Raw genomic sequence first — 20,470 nt, 5'->3', positions numbered from 1 at the left:
TCCACAGGTATAGGTTTGATTTTATCACATCTTGGTAGAAATCATACAACAATAACGTATATATCGTCACTCTGATTTGTACGGAACCCTCGGTGTGCGATTCCGAGTCTCACTTGTTTTTGATCATCACCATTTTAGCAGACTCAGAAGTGATTCCAAAAATAAGAAAACTAATGTCGAGCAAAGGTTATGATTCAAAACATTTGTCAGGACAACTTAATTAACAAATCAAACTGTAACCAAAATAAGACCCTAGAATAGCAAAGAATGACCTTGAGTGAAGTCACGCACTTCGGAACGTTGTGTGTAGGGTTAAAGGATCCTTTAACTGTTAATTAACACTCCCCTTTTCCACTTAAGTCACTCTCCCCGCCTATCCCAAGTAACCCATATAGAATTACAAGAGATGTGGACGGCTCGAACGCCACAAGCACACTGAAGCCGTCCGTACCGCAAGTCGTTGCAACGCGGCGATAACAACCATTTTTGTTCAGAGGGCAACGAGGTGTTCAGCCTGCAGCCGTTCACCTCCCGGGACCTGATGCTGCGCTCGCTGGCCGACAGGATCCTGGACCTGACGCAGCTGCAGTTCCTCTATCCCAACATAGCCAAGGACGATGTCTTCTCTAAATACTATACGAAACCAGGTCAGTTGATTCAACCTGTTCTTCCTTGCGTCGTATTGTTCATTACTGAGGGTTGTGACACAAACTTTGCTTCTTAACGATGGGGCTTGGCTTTTCGCGACTTGCAGAGCCCCATGTACATTGGTGTCGAGAGTGGAAGTGTCGCGGAACAGGTCTGACTAACGGTTCAATGGTCTCAAGATAGTAGTTTTGGAACGGTGTTTTTGGTCCTTCGAGCCGGATGCAATACTCAAAATCATCATTATCAGCCCACTACAAGGCCAGCCTCCCATTTTACAGGAGAGGGGATAGTTAGCTCTTGACTACAACCTCACCTGATGGTTAGTGATGATGATATCTAATATGGAAGCGGGTTAAATTGTTAGGAGTAGGATGAAAATCCACACCCCTTTCGGTTTCTACACGACATCGTACCGGAACGCTTGGCGGTACGTCTTTGTCGGTAAGATGGTAACTAGCCATCCTCGATCTCGTAAATCCACCACGCATACCACTGCGCCACGAAGGCCGTCAAAAATAAATTCAACGAATCACCCAAAACCATCTCTAGATACATAATCAAATGCCATATTTGTATGTATATGACATCTGATCAGCGTGACCAATATATCGTTAACAACGTTTGTATATTATAAGTTTAGGTTAAAGTTAAATTACTAATTAATCACATAAGTAGGCTACATCGTAATTTTATGAAGTACCAAATTGGTACTTTACAATTGAAAGAAAAAAAACCAACGTTTTTATTTATTTATTATATTAATTATTATTATTTAGTGAATATTACTTATTATTGATTGTATTGCAATTTCCCATCTCACAGAATGTTTAGATTATTTATGTTTAGGTTGCCTGGAAGAGATCACCATTCGTGATAAGGTCGCCTTTTGCCTAAAAATTTATGTGTTCTTTTCTGTTTTGTGCAATAAAGTTATTATAAATAAATAAATAAACGTTTGACACATTAACTAAACAATTTTCAGAGAACGAGATGCTAAAGAACGGCTACGTGAAGCCGGTGCTGGTGACAACGCTCCCGCCGTACATGTCCAGCTCGCCGGCGTACGCGCACTCGCCCGACTCGCACCGGAACACGCCCAGCGTGCACAGCAGGTCAGTATGACGTCATCTGCATGAGCATTGGTCATTATGACGTATGAGCAGCATGACCATTGGTCATTATGACGTGGTCAGCGTGACCATTGGTCAACATAACGTATGCTCAGAGTGATTATTGGTCAATATGACGTGGTCAGTGTGACCATTGGTCATTATGACGGATGGTCAGCGTGAATATTGCTCGTTATGACATCTATATATCAGTATGACATTTGGGAAGCATTAACATTTATCATAGTGACCATTGATCGTAATGACGATTGATCAGTATGGGTTTTAGTCAGCATGACCAATTGGTCAGTGTGACGTATGGGCAGCGTGACTATTGGTCAACATGACGTGATCAGCGTGATCATTGGTCATTACGACGTATGGTCAGCGTGATCATTGGTCATTATGACGTATGGTCAGCGTGACTACTGGTCTTCTTCTCTGAAGAAGATTAGAAGAAAGAAGAAGAAGACTAGTGGTCGTTATGACATTATCGTATAGTATGACGTGTGGGCAGCATAAACATTTGTCATAGTGACATTTGGTCAATGACGATGAATATGAGTTGTAGTCAGAATGACCATTGATCGTAATGACGTTTGATCAGTATGGGTTGTCAGCATAACCAATTGGTCAGTGCGAGTTGTCAGCGTAACCAATGGTCATACTGACACGTGGTCATAATGATTTGTAGTCATCGTGACTTTTGATCATAATGATTGTTCAATCAGTATGAATTGTTGTCATTGTGACTATTGTTCAATGTTTGATCAGTATGACTCGGCAGCGTCATCATTGGTCACCTTGAGCGGGCTATCTATAAATTACTTTTTACGTTTTCATGACATTTCTGGTTTAAGATCTTTATTTTCTCAAAAGAATTACATTAAATTCGCATTTTGAACCCTCCTATGTAACATTAGTGAAACTCCCCATATGCTGTGTCATTAAATTAAAAAAAGCAGTTCCGATATTTATCAAGTTCCGCTTGTGACGTCATTTCTAGATAGCCCTGCCCGTACATTATTCTTTTTTTTTTTCAAGATTTTTATTTATCTATATTTTATTTTTCTTTTTTGTTTCATAGGTACATGATTGAATTTTAATATGAACAAAACAAAGATTTCCAGAATTTTAGTTTATGTTTATTATATTTTTTTTATATTGCGAATTAGTTTTTTTTATTATTTCGAGTTAAGTTTTAATTTTAATAGTCACATCCGTATACTTTTTACTATTTTTTTATTTTTAATTTTGACGTCATTCGGCCTATGTATATGTTTCGAATTCTTATAAGTTTATAATAATTTCTATTTAAGTTTAGTTTTTATTATACATTACTTTTGCTATTAAGCTTTTTTTTTTCTTCCAAATATAACTAAAATAAGTTTTGTTTACTTTAAATAAAATGAAATGATTTTGAATTTAGTTCAAAATAAATTAAATATAGAAATTGAATTAAATTGAATATAATATGAAGTATCGTTTGTTTTAGTTGAAACTAAATTGAAATTTTTTTTTAATTGTTTAGTTACTCCAATTTAAATTATATTCTGTGACAATAATCAACAGTATGTAGTTTAATTTGAAATAAATTCAAAATCGCTTTTATGAAGATAAGTAAATTTCAATTGAAATAATCATGAATTCAGTTATAATCTAAATATAATCTTAATTTAGTTTACACTGAAATCGTATGTAAAATTTTGTTTGGTAAAAATTTTCTTTACACTCGTTAAATATGACAAAAAGAAGCAATATTACATTTTAAGTATTTTATAGTATTATTAGTAGCTGTTATTCATTAATAAGGAGTATTTTTACCAAGATTTTTTTTGCATCCGGCGAAGTCAATCTATAAAAAAAATCAAAAATAAAAAAAAATCTGATACAATAGGCTAGTTGACACTTTTTTTAATAATTCATTATCGTTCTATTAGATTGAAAAAAAAATTGAGACGTGAATACATAAAAAAAATAATTTTTAAATGTTTTTTTAACAATTCGACCCAAAATGCTGTCGGTATGATGGTCTATATTTTATCATTTCATGACGTCACGTAAACACTAAACATTAACTAGAGATTTGTTTGTCAAATTTATTAGATAGTAATTAATTTGAATAGATTTGCCTTTAATACATTTATTACATCAAGTAACATTGTGACGTCATAAAGTGGATGATAGCGTTTTTGAAATTTGGAAAAATTGATAATTTTTAAATTAATTAGTTTTCTGTGAAATCTTTAAGTTCATGAAATTAATATTATTTATATTAAATTTGATACGAGTCAACTATCCTATTAAAAAAGATCGCTCATTTCAAATGTCTCAAAGCATGTATTTAAAATGAAAAGACTTGTGAAAGAATTCCATTTTAGTAATGAATAAATTTGTTGAATTTATAAATAAAAATATAATTTTTTATATCTTTATTTGTAGAATCGATTAAATAATTTTAATTAGATTAATTAAGTGAACGTTAGGTTATATCTGAAATATATTATAGTAGGGGAGCCGAAGAGGGGATTTTTGCAGTTACTCGAGCGCGGCAGGTAAACATAAGGGACTATACCTTGCACGTTGTTGAGTACCTCCACCAAGTATGAAGCTCTTAATATTGGTGGCAACCAAAGAAGAAACTAACTTCAAAAATATTAATCCAACACGTCAGATAATGATAAAGTGGATTAGTCGATAGCTAAAAGGTGTGCATTTCGAAATATACGAATCGACCGTAACGTAATGGAATGGGAGGGTTCCCAAGTTATAAAATGAAACCCTTATTTTTTTAGTATCCGAGCCACAAGCGCGATTAATTTTTTACTTATTTTGAAGGAAATATTCTCAATTATAATCGTTAATAGTTTCTGATAATTCCAGTAAGCCAAAATAATCAAAATTGTCTTTAAAGTCTGCAGTTTTTTTTTCCCACCGCTGAAAGTGAAAAAAATATAACCATCATTGATCTCCTATTAAAAAAGTGCAAAATTGGCCAATTTTTAGTGAAATTTTGTACAAGATTGTACGTACGTCCTTTTATTATAAGAGGTCAATGGTAACCATGTATATTTTCTATCATCTAATCTACCAAATCTAATCGGTTCCCATGACGCATTAGTAACTGCAAATTTAGCATCCCTGGCTCCTCTGCTGTTATGTTGTTTCGTTAAAATTAAACTAAAAGACTTAAAAAAAAGTATTATTTTCTTTTTAGCTGCGGCACGACTATTCTCCAACTTTAAAAAAAAATGGAAATGGCGCCGGTACTTCTTTCTTTATAAAATGTATTAATTAATTGAATTATTTTGAAAAATTCTATATCGATGTGAGGCTTAGTAATTAGGAATTTAATAAAAAATATGATATAATGTTGATTATACACGAAAGCTTAAAATTTAGTGATGGAAATGGAAATTTATAGAATGTGTTTTAGTTTAATAATTTGTGGCGGTATTTTGAAAAAATATTCAAAATTGTATCAGTATTAATTGATAAGTTAGGTATACAAATTTATATATAAATCTGCTATGTGTGTAGCACAAAACTCTTCGTCTTAACCTACTTATATACGGGATGTTTGTATGGATGTTGGTTTGTTACTCTTTAACGTCGCAACTACTAAACCGATTTGGATGAATTTTTAAATGAAGATAGGTTAATGAAAGAAAAAGACATCAAAGTATATGCATACAATATTTAGTCTTGTTCTTTCGTCATTATTAACGACCCATATTCGGCTCACTGTTGAGCACGAGTCTCCTCTCAGAATTTAGGACTGTTCTTTCTTACGACAAATTATATATAAATAAATCAATGTGCACAGTGTTATTTTGAATGCATCGATCTCCTATTAAAAAGTAGATGCACAATCAGCGACCAAAAGTCAAAAGTGCTTGTAAACTAAGCCTACTTGAAATAAATGATTTTTGATTTTGATTTTTTGAAAAAACGTCCCCACTCAATGCGTGCCAAACACAACTTCTTGGCACTCAATTCAAGTAGTCGTATTTGCAAATTCAACCTTAAACTCAATCCCTAAGGTTGAATTTGCTCTGAATTTGTGATTTTATTGTATATTGGACTATATTTAAAGGCTTCTAGGTATAATTTTCTTTACCAATAATTCTAAAACTGTCAAAGCAAAATTGCCCAGTTTTTAAGTGATATTTTCTACATGATTGTGCGTCTTTTTATTATAAGAGGTCAATGTTTGAATTTCAAATTATTAATGGAAGATAGATAGAGAATTTAATATGTATTCATTGTTCAATTCGTCTTCTCTTTCTTTCGTATGTCAAATTACTGACGACTGAAAGAGAGATGAATATTGGGAGTGTGAACTTTACTCACGGTAGGTAGTCAATGATATTTTATACTAGAGATAGCGCATCAAAACTGAGGCGGACAAATGTGGATAATTGTCTTAATTTCATTTCATCGACCGTTATTTAAACAAATAATACCTAAATATCGTCTACAATGTCGAGTTGTGTGTTCAGGAAGTGTAAAAACTATATATTCATAAATATATAATGTAAGTAAACACAAAATTGCGCATGTGTGCGCTTCTTGTATCTATAGTATACAATTTTCATTGATAGGTCAATTCATAGTTTATCTACATATCATGAAGTTATCTCAGGGTTATCAACGAATTTACATATTTCTCTGAAAGGGAAAGGGACTCGTAAGTCACAATTTCAGACCGCGATCAGATCAGCATTTATCAGATCGATCAATATTTATCAGATAGATCAGCATTTTTCAGATAGATCAATATTTAACATATATATATAGATATATATATATATATATATATGTTATATCAGTATTAAACTCATTCAATCGGGATTGTTCCAATATTTTTTTTTAATTTTTTTATATATAGAAATCGGTCACAAAAATAAATAATAATTTTTAAAAAAAAAAATTTATCAAAAATGAATTTTATTTTTTAGGAACCTGAATATTAAAATTTAGCAAATATATAATGAATTTTATTATTTAGGAAATAAAAAAATATTAATAGGAAGTGTTTTGAATCCGTAAAATATTAGCTATTTTTCAGTAAATTTTACTTTTCAAAAAATATGAAAAATATTCTTATTACATTGAAAAATCCTTGATGAATTTTTGATAATTTATAAATATAATATGACAAACCTACATCTTGATATGATCAAATTAAAAAAATAGAATATTTATTTACACAAAAAATTGGTTCGTAAGTATGTTAATATTAAATTAGGTTAAAGTATACTTTTTGAAAATTGTATTTTTTTTTTATACAAAATCGACCAATACGGTAGCACGGTTTCTAAAAATGTATTTGACTTACTTAATCTACTTAGATAGGAAATGAAATTCAATGTTACTAAAAATTTAATTGTTGGTTTTTGTATTATAAGTATTTGCCCAATACATTGGGCAAATTATAATACAACAATACTTACCTATATAGGAATTAAAATTTAATTGTTGGTTTTTGTATTATAAGTATTTGCCCAATACATTGGGCAAATTATAATACAACAATACTTACCTATATAGGAATTAAAATTTAATTGTTGGTTTTTGTATTATAAGTATTTGCCCAATACATTGGGCAAATTATAATACAACAATACTTACCTATATAGGAATTAAAATTTAATTGTTGGTTTTTGTATTATAAGTATTTGCCCAATCCGTTGGGCAAGTTATAATACAACAATACTTACCTATATAGGAATTAAAATTTAATTGTTGGTTTTTGTATTATAAGTATTTGCCCAATCCGTTGGGCAAATTATAATACAACAATACTTACCTATATAGGAATTAAAATTTAATTGTTGGTTTTTGTATTATAAGTATTTGCCCAATCCGTTGGGCAAATTATAATTCAACAATACTTACCTATATAGGAATTAAAATTCAATGTTACTAAACATTTTAATGTTTGTTTTTATAGTATAAGTATTTGCCCAATACATTGGGCAAATTACAATACAACTTGTATGTTATATATTCTTAATTGTCTATGGGTCCATGCAATGGCATTTTCTATTTTTAATTATTATAATCTATGGTCTCGACTAGTATACTTGCTTTACTCGCGCATTTATATTCTGTAGTATTTTATATATTTTTTTATTGAACTAGAAATTTGTGTATGGAAAATTGTTGCAAAATGTTTTACTTTTTTGACCATATAAGATGTATTGAATAGAAGCAGACATTTATTTGCGGGACATCATTATGAATAGTGAATAATTAATTTATTTTGCTTTTTTCTTTGCAAATGAACATTGAGTGAATATTGACTGGTATAGAGATATTTAAAAAAATTGCTACAATGGATACAAATTGCTAGAGACCGGGAAAAATGGAAATCTTTGGAAGAGGCCTTTACCTTTGCCAAATGGAATTTTCTCAAAAAATTTAGTTTATATTTTTTTTTCCACTTTTTTTATTATTTTATTTGAGCCTCATATTTCGTGTGAAACGCAAGTCGAGGATTTCCCGTCGAATCGGGAGATTTTGTCGCTTAAAATAAATTTATTATTTATTATTCATATGAGAATGTATAATTTCGGTGCTGAATTGAATAATTTTAAGTGATTTTTGGTGATTTTTTTATACTATTAATATCGTTATTAAAATTTGGCCGTTTTGAAAATGTGATACTTAAATCTGTTTGTTTGTCATAGAAATACAGTCCGCATAACCTTATGGCTTATATATATATACGTAACAGTATTTTTTATTATAACAGTATATGTTTTAAATGAAATTTTGAGCAAAAAAATTTTGTGTGATATGACAAAATTATATAGTTTTTTAATGAAATTAAATTACGTATTTGCTTAACCTAAGTAAACAAAAATATAATTTGTTTTTTTTTTAAATCGATATAAATGAATTTTAAATTGGACGTCACTTCAAAGTACTTTTTTTAAAACGGTCAGGTTTTTTACGCGTACCAAAATTATAATTATATTATATTTATACTATAATTATATTATATTTAAGGTGTTATATTTGATGTATTATGTATCGACTAATGAGCACAAAATAAATGGTTTTTACTTAAAATAAGTATTAAAAATGATGTTATTATGTCAAAATTATAGACGTTTATTAATAAAACGTGAAAAACAACATATAATGTATTAATGTGTGGGTGACTTTGTTTAGTCGTCTCGTAAAAATTTTTTGACTATATTTTATTGTTAAACAAAAAAATTACCAAATATTCTAAAAAAATAAATCGTACGAAAAAAATGTTTAAAAATGGACGCACCTAATTCGAATAAATAAATTCAACATGAACAATTAAATAAAAATCTACTTTTCCCGAATTCGAATACAAAAATATCCACGGTATTCATAATAGTATTTTTTAACTTTATTACAATTTTTGGATATGTACTATTGAAAAGTAAAAAGTGGATGCACAATCAGCGACCAAAATCTCAATGAGTGCCAAACACAACTTCTTGGCACTCAATTCAAGTAGTCGCATTTGAAAATTCAACCTTAAACCTAATTCTTAAGGTTAAATTTGCTATGAATTTGGGATAAGGCCTTTAGGTATAATTTTCTTTACCAATAATTCTAAAACTGTCAAAGCAAAATTTTCCAGTTTAAATTGATTTTCTACATGATTGTGATTCCTTTTATTATAAGAGATCAATGATATGTACCTATAGTAAACAAAATATTGACCTATTTTGTTTTACTATAGGTACATATCATAAATGTATAATTTTTACACACATGGAATTTTTATCGAGACGACACTAAGTTTCCCTATATATTATAGGTATATAACAATACCTATATACAGTATTAATAAACTGCTATTGTTTATATAATCTTAATATATGTCATATTAGGATTAAAGAACGAAAAGTCTAGATCTTGAAATACTTTCCTTGAAAAAAAAAACATCGATTTTTATCCTCTGGATGTGACTATTAAACGAAGTAATTCTAATTATAAAATAAGATACTTAATGATAAGTAAAAAAATAAAAAAAAAAACAAATGTCTATGGCACGAGAGCAGCGTAACTGTTTTATAATTCAAAATTATCATACAGTTCGATTGATAAGGGTTGGCACGTTCACATGTACTGTAAAACACTGTATCTAAATAACCGGCTAAGTGAGAGTCGAAATTCGCGCTCGGAGGGTTCCGTTATCTATAAAAACGGGTTAAAAAATATCTGCTGTATGGGAGCCTTTTTTTTAATTTTGTCAAATTTATATTTTTTTTTTTTTGTTATAGCGGCAACACAAATATACCATGAAATATACTTTTTTATGTGCAATAATGAGTTAAAAATCTGTTTTTTAACTAAAAAAAGCGTTTTTTTTAATTAATGTTTGTTACCTCAGAACTTCCTCATTTATTAACCAATTTTGAGAATTTTTTTTTTGTTTTAAAGAGTATTCTTCCAGATCGATCCCATTTCATTTTCATGAAAATCGGTTTCGTAATTTTGTGTTGAAAATCCATTTTTATGTTAAAAGATTATTAACTAAAATGTATGCAATATGTATATATGTGTAGAGGTGCCAGCTCTTAGAAATACCACTACATTAATAATAATAATACTAATTAATTGCTAAAGGGAGTCTGTCAATTTCTTTTATACTAATATACACGACGTTGTATGGATGTTTAACATTTTTGATGTTACTATAAAAAAAAATAATGATAAGGTAGACAAGCGACACGATAAAAAGGTCGATTTGACGTTTATTTATGTTTAACTTGAAGTTTTAGTTTTATACGGACGCAAAAGAAATGACATAACTTAAATATTTACCGCATGCGTCTGTGTGTGTGTTTGTGGAATCGTCTCTTCCGAATTGATAAACGGAATCACCAATCACACTAATATTATAAAGGCGAAAGTTTGTGTGTAAATGTGTATGTTTGTTTCTCCTTTACGCTGCGGCTACTGAAGTGAATTGGCTGAAATTTTAAATGGCAATAGATTTTACTTTGGATTAACACATTATCATCCCAGAAAAATCAATGGTTCCCGCGGGATTTCTCAAAAACTGCATTCCAATCGGACAAAATCGCGGGCGTCCGCTAGTATGATAATGTATTCTGTCACAAAAGTATGACGATTTTAATATTATAATTGCTCCGTATGTCATTAATGAGACCGTAATTGGGCTTTACTTTTTCAGAACTCAAAATTCTTTTTTTTTTCTTTCGCTTAAGTTTACAAGGACTTTTCAAATTATAAAGAGTAGTGTAACAGAAGGTGGGAGAAGTAAAATAATACTTTCACTGTACACAAATTTATTCAATAACAATTTCAGCATAGCTTCCGCTATAATGTTAATATTACACGCTGATGGTAGTATATCAATGAATCTGCTAAACAACCCTCTATTTTATAATATTTGCAAAGTTAGTGTCTACTGTTGGTAACACGAATATGTTAACAATACAAGTACGTTTTAATAATAGTTCCGGAGTATTATTATACAAACAACCAAACGTTATAATTCTATCTAAAACACATTAATAATTAAATGGTATTTATAACGATCGTAAAATAATATTAAAATATCGAAACACAAAGTTGAGAAATTAAATACAAACTAAATCATAACGTGACGTCATAGTTGTTAAGAGTAAAATAACCAATGATGAATTTATATCATGTAAATTAAATAATTATATTTATATAAATAATTAATAATAACCTCTCCACTGTTCGGATTGATAATCATTGTTACTTAATTAAATTTAACTATAATAACCGGAAGTCATAAAAGTATGAAATGAAATGACGCTACTATACGCTAGGCGGCGACACTTATCTATACGAAATAGGCGGGAAGCAGGTACTATTTGTAACATTAGTCTTACTCTTTATAATTTTAGAATATTTTATTGATACAGATACCTTTCTTAGATTACATCGCTTTAGAGTACATTATTCAATAATCAATAGACAATTTATGGTAATGTTATAGTGGCCTTTTTATCGTGTCGCAAATACAATAGGGTAAATGAGAAAATTATTTGGTTGTACGATATTTTTTGTTGTGACGCATTTTTTTTTTTAAATCTAATTATACAACTATTTACTATTACTACATGACAATTTTTTGAAAGTAAGCTGAATGTTTTGATGTATTTATGGAATAACAATAATTATGAGAAACGTAAAAGTTGTTTTTTTTTTTATTGTAATAAAAATATTGCCTTTGCGTTTTTATTTTTGTAAAGTTTTTAAGAAATTAGTGAAATTTTTTTATTGAAATAGCTTTTGATGTTATTACTTTTTTAGATTTTATACTATGATTTTATATTAAAAAACCCAAAGGCAATATTATACCTTCGCGAAAATGCAACACAGACGGTCGTTTCTTTTTTTTAAATGTAAATATGTAAAAAAATTTTTAAAAAATTCGCTTTTGCACATTTTTTATTAAATATTGGATATAGACAATATTTTTTTATCTATCCTGTAATGTTTGCCTTTTTATAGTCTGTGCTGACATTTATGCGACGGGTTTAAGTGTTTTTAACTTTTTTTTTCTTGATATAACAACGACCGTCTCTTGATGTTGCTAACGTGTTGCATTTTCTCTTTCCTTTCCGATTCTGCGGTGGCGGCTGCTGACAACGAAAATTGAAAAAAAATACTAAAAATTAAAAAAAAATATTTAAAAATTAAAAATAAAATTGTGCCAAAAAATCAACAAATTAAAAATTGGTAAATAAAATATCTTTTAAATGAAATGACGATATTGAAATTCATTGGTCATTTTGCATTAATTCGTTACCGTTACGAAAAATAATGAATAAAATTTGATCTCATTAAAAACGCAAAAATTGTTAAATAAAATATCTTTGTATCAAATAAAATCGCGTTATCACGTTTTGCATTAATGTAATACGAACAATCACATATAAAATATTTAAAAAAAATAACAAAAACTTTTACTGATGAAAAAAAATACTACCACATTTTCAATAACAAAAAACATCTCACCTACTACCATAATTACAAAAAATACGAAAAAAATAATTTCTACCAAAAAAAAAATATTTCCTACCAAAAAAACTACCAAAAACGATAACAGTTACTTCAGTGCGTCCACACCGGCGCAAACTGAAAGCAGTTTCATGGACAGCGAGCTGTTCGAGCAAATCCGCGCGTTCGAGCCGGAGGGCTTCGACGACTTCGACTACTTTGGCGGCAACGTTGCTATGAAGTAAGGTAATTATTTTATTAAAAAAAAACACAACTTAAAAGTCCTAGAACCCCAGGCCATTGTACAAAATAACATACTACTAATATTATAAACGCGAAAGTTTGTATGGATGTTTGGATGTTTGTTACTCTTTAACGCCGCTACTACTGAAGCGATTTGGCTGAAATTTGGAATGGAAATAGATTTTACTCTGGATTGACACATAGACTTTTTATCCCGAAAAAATCCATGGTTTCCCGAGATTTGCGAAAACTGATGATTTTGATGATATGAATGTTTGTTACTCTTTCACGCCTCGACTACTGAACCGAATCAGCTATTTAGCTTATATTGCTATTGAGATATATTATAGCGTGGTTTAACATATAGGCTACTTTTTATTCCGGAAAAATCCATGGTTCCCGAGGGATTTGTGAAAGACTAAGTTCCACGCGGACGACGTCGCGGGAGTCAGCTTGTAATATATAATGTATTTTTTTCTGATTGTGTAAGTGCCGTGGGTTCCTTAATGGTACCTCAGTGGCGTCACCGGGGTGAAACTACTGGATGAATTCAAAATTCTAAACTGGTGTCTTCGGATTATGCACAGCGCCTGGTCGTTATACAAAAAAATAAAAGTATCAAACCGAGTTATTCCAATATTTGCACTATAATTTTGGGGATTCCTACTAGTTCTTTTTTTAAAATTGCCGAGCGTCTCTCAGTCAGTCAGTCAACAAATCAGTCTCTACTTTGACTAAGTAATACCTCTTATTAATAATAATTCCTTTTTAATTTTCAGGAGAAAATATGACGAGAATTACCAGTAGATTTAATTATTTTTTTTTGTGCTTCGAGTCAACTATATTTTATATAATAAATGTATTTCACGGATTATTAATAATTATATTATGTTATATAATAAATATATATTTTGCGTCATACAATTTAGTGCCATAGAGTATAAACAAATACGATAATGAATTATTTTTATTATGATTTTATTTGTGTTATACAAAATGAATCAATGTTAAATATTGCTTACTTTATTTTTTGATATTTTATGCTTAAGCAAATTATTGACATTTTAGAAATTGACAATTATACGAAAAAAATTACCCCTGTTGCAAAATTTCCCCCATTGCTAAAATATACAAATGATTTGCTGAATATGGTGGACGTGACAACCATAGAAGTGTCGTTTGACGATTGTGACGTCACCTCAGACCAATTATAGAAGGACCTGTATCGCACTCGTAGTCACAAACAAAATTGCCTGTCATTTCCTGAAGAAAACGAGCTTAGATTTGGTATATATCTTATACTAAACTAGAAGTTTTTGCCCGTTTTTTACACCACTCAATTACACAGAAAGGTATTTTTACGGAGCTCTTTAACCGACGAACACGATTACAACTATTTAACATCGATGCTATACAGACAGTTTTAATAATCGCATTAGATCGTTGATCATATACTTTGACAGAAAAGTAACATCAAGCGTGGCAGGTCCTATACAATAATTGATCTGAGGACGTCACGGTATGCGATCGAAAAATGGAGGTACATATTTTGAATGCATCCGTAAAATACTCCTATATTTATATTGTTTATTAAAAGCACAAAGATGCATTCATGTTGCATATAATTGCATGTTCAAAAGCCTAATGTTGAAAAAAAAGCCTGTATTTAAGTTATATTAAACAGATATTTGATTTTTGGAGACAAATCACCCAGTTTTTGTACAAATCATAGAGATCTTAATAAAAATGTGTGTACGCGTAGACAGAGAAATAAATAGACAACTGGAGCTATGGAGAGTACCATTCTATAGTTACATTTCATTGCCTTGTTAAGATTTCTATGGAATATATGTAGTTATTATAATTAGGTGCCATAGTATAGATTTGAATATTGAATACGTGAAATACTTGACGTTCAATAAGTCATCAAGTATCAAAATCGATGCTTGTAAACTGAGCCTACTTGAAATAAATGATTTTTGATTTGATTTGATTTGATGCAATAGTGTTTTTTTATTGATGTTACACTTTTTCGAAAAGCTACATTTATTTTGCGATATTATTTGTTGTGAATTCATATAAATGTATTTAGGATAAGCTACATAAGTACTCTGAATGGGGGTAATATTGCTTTGATTTGCAAATAAAGTTTTGTTTTTTTATAAAAACTTCAACTCTAACAGCCTGTGCATTTGATTTTTTTCGAATTTAAAATTTTAGTACCATTGAAAATTTGTTTATTAATTATTAATTAAGCAATGTTACCCCTAACTTTACCTAAAAAAAAATAGCCACGTACTCTTGTCGCATTTTAACTAAAATGTATATTTTTAAGAAGTTTCAACAGTTTTTTTTGACAGAAAATGAAATTTTTGGACGATGTACTCTCTGAAATAAATGAGATTTGTTGAGTGATACGTGTGGCCTTAAACTTGTGAAATTATTACAGCTTTTATGGTACTAAAGCGTCAATTTTAGATTTTACAACTATTTTAAAGTTATTATGTCCTGAATTGAAAAACCTGCGGTGACTAGATCAACGTCATATTATAAAAAAAGTTTATTCGCCCATGCTCTGCTACTACAACCAATTTTTTTAAATGTTGTATAGGCTTATGCTTGCCTACAATCATGCCTTGTGGAAAGTAATTATTGGGTCTAAGATAAAGTGCGTTTGCCTAGAAGCAGCCTTTATTTTTGCCTTGAAGGTGATCTCGTTGTACGTGTCAGAAAAAACAGACGCCTTCCACATCATAGCAGTTCTAATTAAAAATGTTTCGTACGGGTTGACTGGACGTCGACAACAAAAGGATGCCATTTCACGGTGTCTCGCTGTTCTGTGGTGAAATGGGTCTTATGAGAAATGACGAAGATCTGGCATTGCAGACTTTCGCACTGTTATGTAAGTGGGAATTATAATTTGGTAATGAATATTTTAGTCCAGTCATTTTTCTGTTAGAAAAACAAATATTCTTGCGATAACTTGTACCTGTGAGTCGAGGTTATATAATACATTTGAAATAATTATTTCAAAACAGCCTCGTTGGTCTATAGCTTATTTACCAATCTTATTCTGAGATTAATTTTGCCTTAGATGACTGGATTATTAAAAAAACGAAGCTCATTTAAAATTGCATTTGTTTCTTACTTTATTATATGCTTATAAGCGAAAATATATTTTCAATGTGAAATTTATTTTTTATATGTTCGGTTTTCTGTGGCAATGTTAGATAAGGTAACTAAGTGTAAATTAGTTGCAATTTTTCAATACTCGTTACCCCCAGTGGGTAATTTTGCACCAACATACTTTGGCACATGATTTAATATACATTAACATTATATTACTTATTTATTATTTAAACACGTAAATACATAAGTAATATAATGTACATTAATTTTACCTGACAATCCAAATATATATGTATATTTTTTGAGTTTAAATATCCAAGATTGATAATTTATATTTGACGTTCTTTACCCCTTTTTGTGAATATGTTGGTGCAAAATTACAACCCAGTTACCCCCTTTCAATACAATTGATGCTTTTTGCTAAATAATTGTGACAGTTTATTATTACGTAGATAGTGCTTATTATATTATGGGTCATTCGTGAATTACGTCATATGACTATTTAGAACTATCTCTGTTCGCTTCGAGTAAAATAATCGGAATTACATTTCCAAGTCTTTAACAATTTAGTCTTTTGAGAGAGCGATGGATGCTATGCGTCTATTACTTTTTTTATCTACGTCATTATTGAGTTTTGTACCTAAATCTTCCTCACGAATCCGTCCATTGGTAAAAAACACAGTACGAAGAAAAACGCTTTAGCAAAAGAAAGAGCAAGGGGCTAAGACCAATTACCTGTGGACTTGTATCGCAATTAAATTCACCAACAAAATTGTCCGTCGTTTTTATTAAGGGAGATGAAGTAAACACATCAAATATATTTAACACCATTATTATTATTATTATTACATTATTTAATAATATTTTATACTAGAGATAGGGCACTAGCGCATCAAAACTGAGGCGGGCAAATGTGTCACTGTCCGCCGTTATGGTTATTTATGGCATTAAGTCAAGAAACAAAGTTACAAGTTTTCGCCTTTCAGTTTGATTACCAAACCGTTATACCAAAAGTATAGTAATTACCATCTCTGTATTTAACAGGAGATTACAGGAAAACTGATTGAATAACATTAAAGTATTTTGTTCTATCAAAAATTAAATTTTAAATAATTTTAATTAGACGCTTATTAAACAACGATTAAATGTCGAGTTGTGTGTTCAGGAAGTGTAAAAACTATATATACATAAATATATAATGTAAGTAAACACAAAATTGCGCATGTGTGCGCTCATTGGAGTAGCTGAATTCGGATAATTCTTTGCAGTGATTTTGTAGGCACGTAACTTGTCTATAGTATAAAGTTATTAATAATTAAAACCAATAAATAAATCCTGTGTCCTTACTACACTTAACTCAAAATTTAAATCGTGATACACACACAAGTAATTTTAACACAATTAAACATAGATTTTATAGACGCAGTTTGTTTGAACATGTTAGATCATGATCATATAGTTTTTTTTTAAAAAAAAAAAAAGAATATTTGCCATATCTTTTAAAATAATGGAAAAAACTGTGCTAGGAGTGGGTATGACAATGGACCAACGGGGCGGGGATCGAACCAACTTTTGACAGAGGGGTAATGTCTCGCGAGGCAAGTCCTAAGGTAACTGGTCTAAGGCAAGGGAGCTGGGTCCGCGTACCCTCTAACGTACGCTTATGCGGTTTTATTAAAAGAAAATACTTTATTTACGGTTACATACGCCCCTGACCTCTTTTACCCCCATTCAGTTGTGACGTATTCTACGTGTGACCCCTTATGTGTTTTGGTGTTATGATACCTTTTTATAGATTTTAGTACTTATCTGTAAGTGGAATTTCTTATATTGCGCAAAATTTGTTGTATGGAGGACATTAAAACGAAGGACAATGGCCAGGAAATTGTTGATGAAATTCTTTAATGTCTATGCACTATTTTTTTTTTATTTTTTACTTTAAATTAATTTATTTTATTTTTCAATTTATGCCTAATGCCATGAATAGGTCTTAAACACAATTAATTCATGCTATTTTTTATTATTTCAATATTGCTGCAATTGCAATAGAACATAGAGAATCAATATGACATTTATTGGGTGAAATATCTTACTTCCTTTATTAAGCACCTACTAAATTTTCAAATTAAACTATTAGAGAATTCATTCTCTGTGTATATTTTTATCCATATGGATGAAAAATATACACAAGTAAAATATACATAGATAATGAATTCTCATTAGAAACATTAATTTTCAACAAAAATAAATTACGAGTTTTTAACTTGGCCATTGTTCTTACGCTAGACGGAACAGGTGGAAGATATTACAATGTTTTCTTTTTAAAAGTTTCACTTCTATCAAGTGTATAGTGTTGCACCATCGATGTACTTTTTTAGTATAGAGACATATTTAAAATATATGAAATCATATTTTATATCCATATTTTACAAGACTTTATTTCACGACTTTGTTGACATTTCTATATATTACAAATGTTGACAAAGTACAAGTATATACTAGTATCGCACCTAAATTCACGAACAAAATTGTCTGTAATTTTTCGAGGAACGATTAGATTTAGGTCTTATATATCTTATACAAAACTAGAAGTTGTTGATCGTTTTTAAACACAAAAAGGTATTTTTACGGAGCTCTTTAACCGACGAACACGATTACAACTACGAACCATCGACACTATAGAGACAGTTTATAAAATCGCATTAGATCATTGATCATATACTTTGTCAAAAAAGTAACGTCTAGCGAGACAGGTCCTTATGTAAATAGTCTGAGACACATACTCATGCTAAATTACAACTTTTTAGTAGTCTTTGAGCTAAACCTCGGACAGACAGACAGATAGACATGATGAAACTTTAAGGGTTCCTTGTAGACTACGGGAAACCTAAAAACCTGGATTGGGGGCGCCACTAGTATATTTAGCAGTCTGTACTTAATAATGGAAGAAATTAGTTCCAGTTTTTTCTGCAACATGATTTAAATTTTTTTGGTCTGGTATTACTTATCCTAACTTTCTAATTATATATTTTAAATATGTCCGTCTGTACAGACAGGCTTCGTTATTATACCTATATATGTTCAATGTCTAGATGTAAACAATAAAATATTGATTGTTGGACATTTGAATTTTATTTCTCAAACCATCTGCGGCGTAGTGACCGTTACTGTCAGAACAGTAATATTCGCTGATAATGTAAATTTCCACAGGGGAAAGAATTTTATAACTTATCACCGCTAACTAGCGATAATATTATTAAATAGCCAGTCTCATGCCACACTTGTTTGAAGTGATAGCATCGTGAAAGAATTTAACATTATCGCTAAGTCGCATTGGAGCGGCGTGACGGGTCATAGCTACATATCCACTCTCCTATATAGTCAACCACACACGATCAAGTTTACCGTCCTATCGAACCATACCTCTAGCGGTATTTCGAATGCCCTGTTCATGACACCTAAGTATGTTAATTTGATCGCGCCATCTATGTTCTACTTCGGTAAACTTACAGAAAATTCCATGCTATGCTATTCGCGACACTTCCGTACGATGTAAAGCGCCATCTATGATCTATTTGGGTAAACTTTCACAGAAAAATATTTTTTTTTTATTACGCTATAATTATTTCATGGTTATTTCTCTTTTGAATGACTTTTATTATAGTAGAGGAGCCGAAGAGGGGATTTTTGCAGTTACTCGAGCGCGGCAGATAAACATAAGGGACTATACCTTGCACGTTGTCGAGTACCTCCACCAAGTATGAGCCCTTAATAATTTTGGGTACGTTTAGGGCAACCAAAAAAAAAACTAACTTCATAAATACTCAACCAGCACGTCAGATTAAGATATGGTAGGCGAGTTGATAGCTAAAAACTGCACATTTCGAAATTACTTATTTTTAAGGAAATAATCTCCTAATTAATCGCTAAAATTTTCTTACAATTTTAGTAAGCCAAAGTAATAAAATTTTTTTTTTAAAGTCTGTAGTTTTTTTTTCACCGCTAAAAGCGGAAAAAGTAAATAACTTTAAATTTATTCTTCCTATAATTTAATCTACCAAATGTAATCGGTCTCAATGACGCTCGAGTAACTGCAAATTTAGCATCCCGGGCTCCCCTGCTACTACCTACATAATATAATTAAAAGATGTAGACAGTATTTAACAAATTTGCTTTTACAAGTATATGATAAAGAAGTTAGCTTGGTGTTGGCGCCACTCAGGCTTTCCTTTCTCACTTGTTAGCACATGTTATCTTTTTTCTGATTGTACAAGTCTCCTTAATGGGACCTCAGCGGCGTCACCGGGGGGTTTGGGCGAGCGCAGAAGCATCGCCTGATGGAG

The 20,470-nt window shown here is 30.6% G+C and overlaps 1 protein-coding gene across 9 annotated transcripts in view; it reads left to right on the top strand.

The window, feature by feature from the left end:
* Positions 1-19,248, top strand: part of LOC112051221 (signal transducer and activator of transcription 5B) — a 46,527-nt gene extending 27,279 nt beyond the window's left edge. For 4 of the 9 annotated variants that reach the window (XM_024089766.2, XM_024089768.2, XM_024089765.2 and 1 more), the window contains exons 19-22: positions 495-647; positions 1,631-1,760; positions 12,865-12,996; positions 13,778-19,248. In XM_024089766.2, the coding sequence (XP_023945534.1) occupies positions 495-647; positions 1,631-1,760; positions 12,865-12,996; positions 13,778-13,805 (443 nt within the window). In that variant the 3' untranslated portion in view covers positions 13,806-19,248. Of the gene's footprint in view, positions 1-494; positions 648-1,630; positions 1,761-2,844; positions 11,947-12,864; positions 13,003-13,777 lie in introns of those variants that run through there. The other 5 variants (XM_052890249.1, XM_024089770.2, XM_052890251.1 and 2 more) reach the window with 3 other exon arrangements.
* Positions 19,249-20,470: the final 1,222 nt, after the last annotated feature.

Source organism: Bicyclus anynana, chromosome 27, assembly GCF_947172395.1.
Source record: "Bicyclus anynana chromosome 27, ilBicAnyn1.1, whole genome shotgun sequence".
In the NCBI taxonomy this organism is placed as follows: domain Eukaryota; kingdom Metazoa; phylum Arthropoda; class Insecta; order Lepidoptera; family Nymphalidae; genus Bicyclus; species Bicyclus anynana.
Note: the sequence above shows the minus strand (reverse complement) of the source record. Positions and strands in the feature narration are given on the sequence as shown.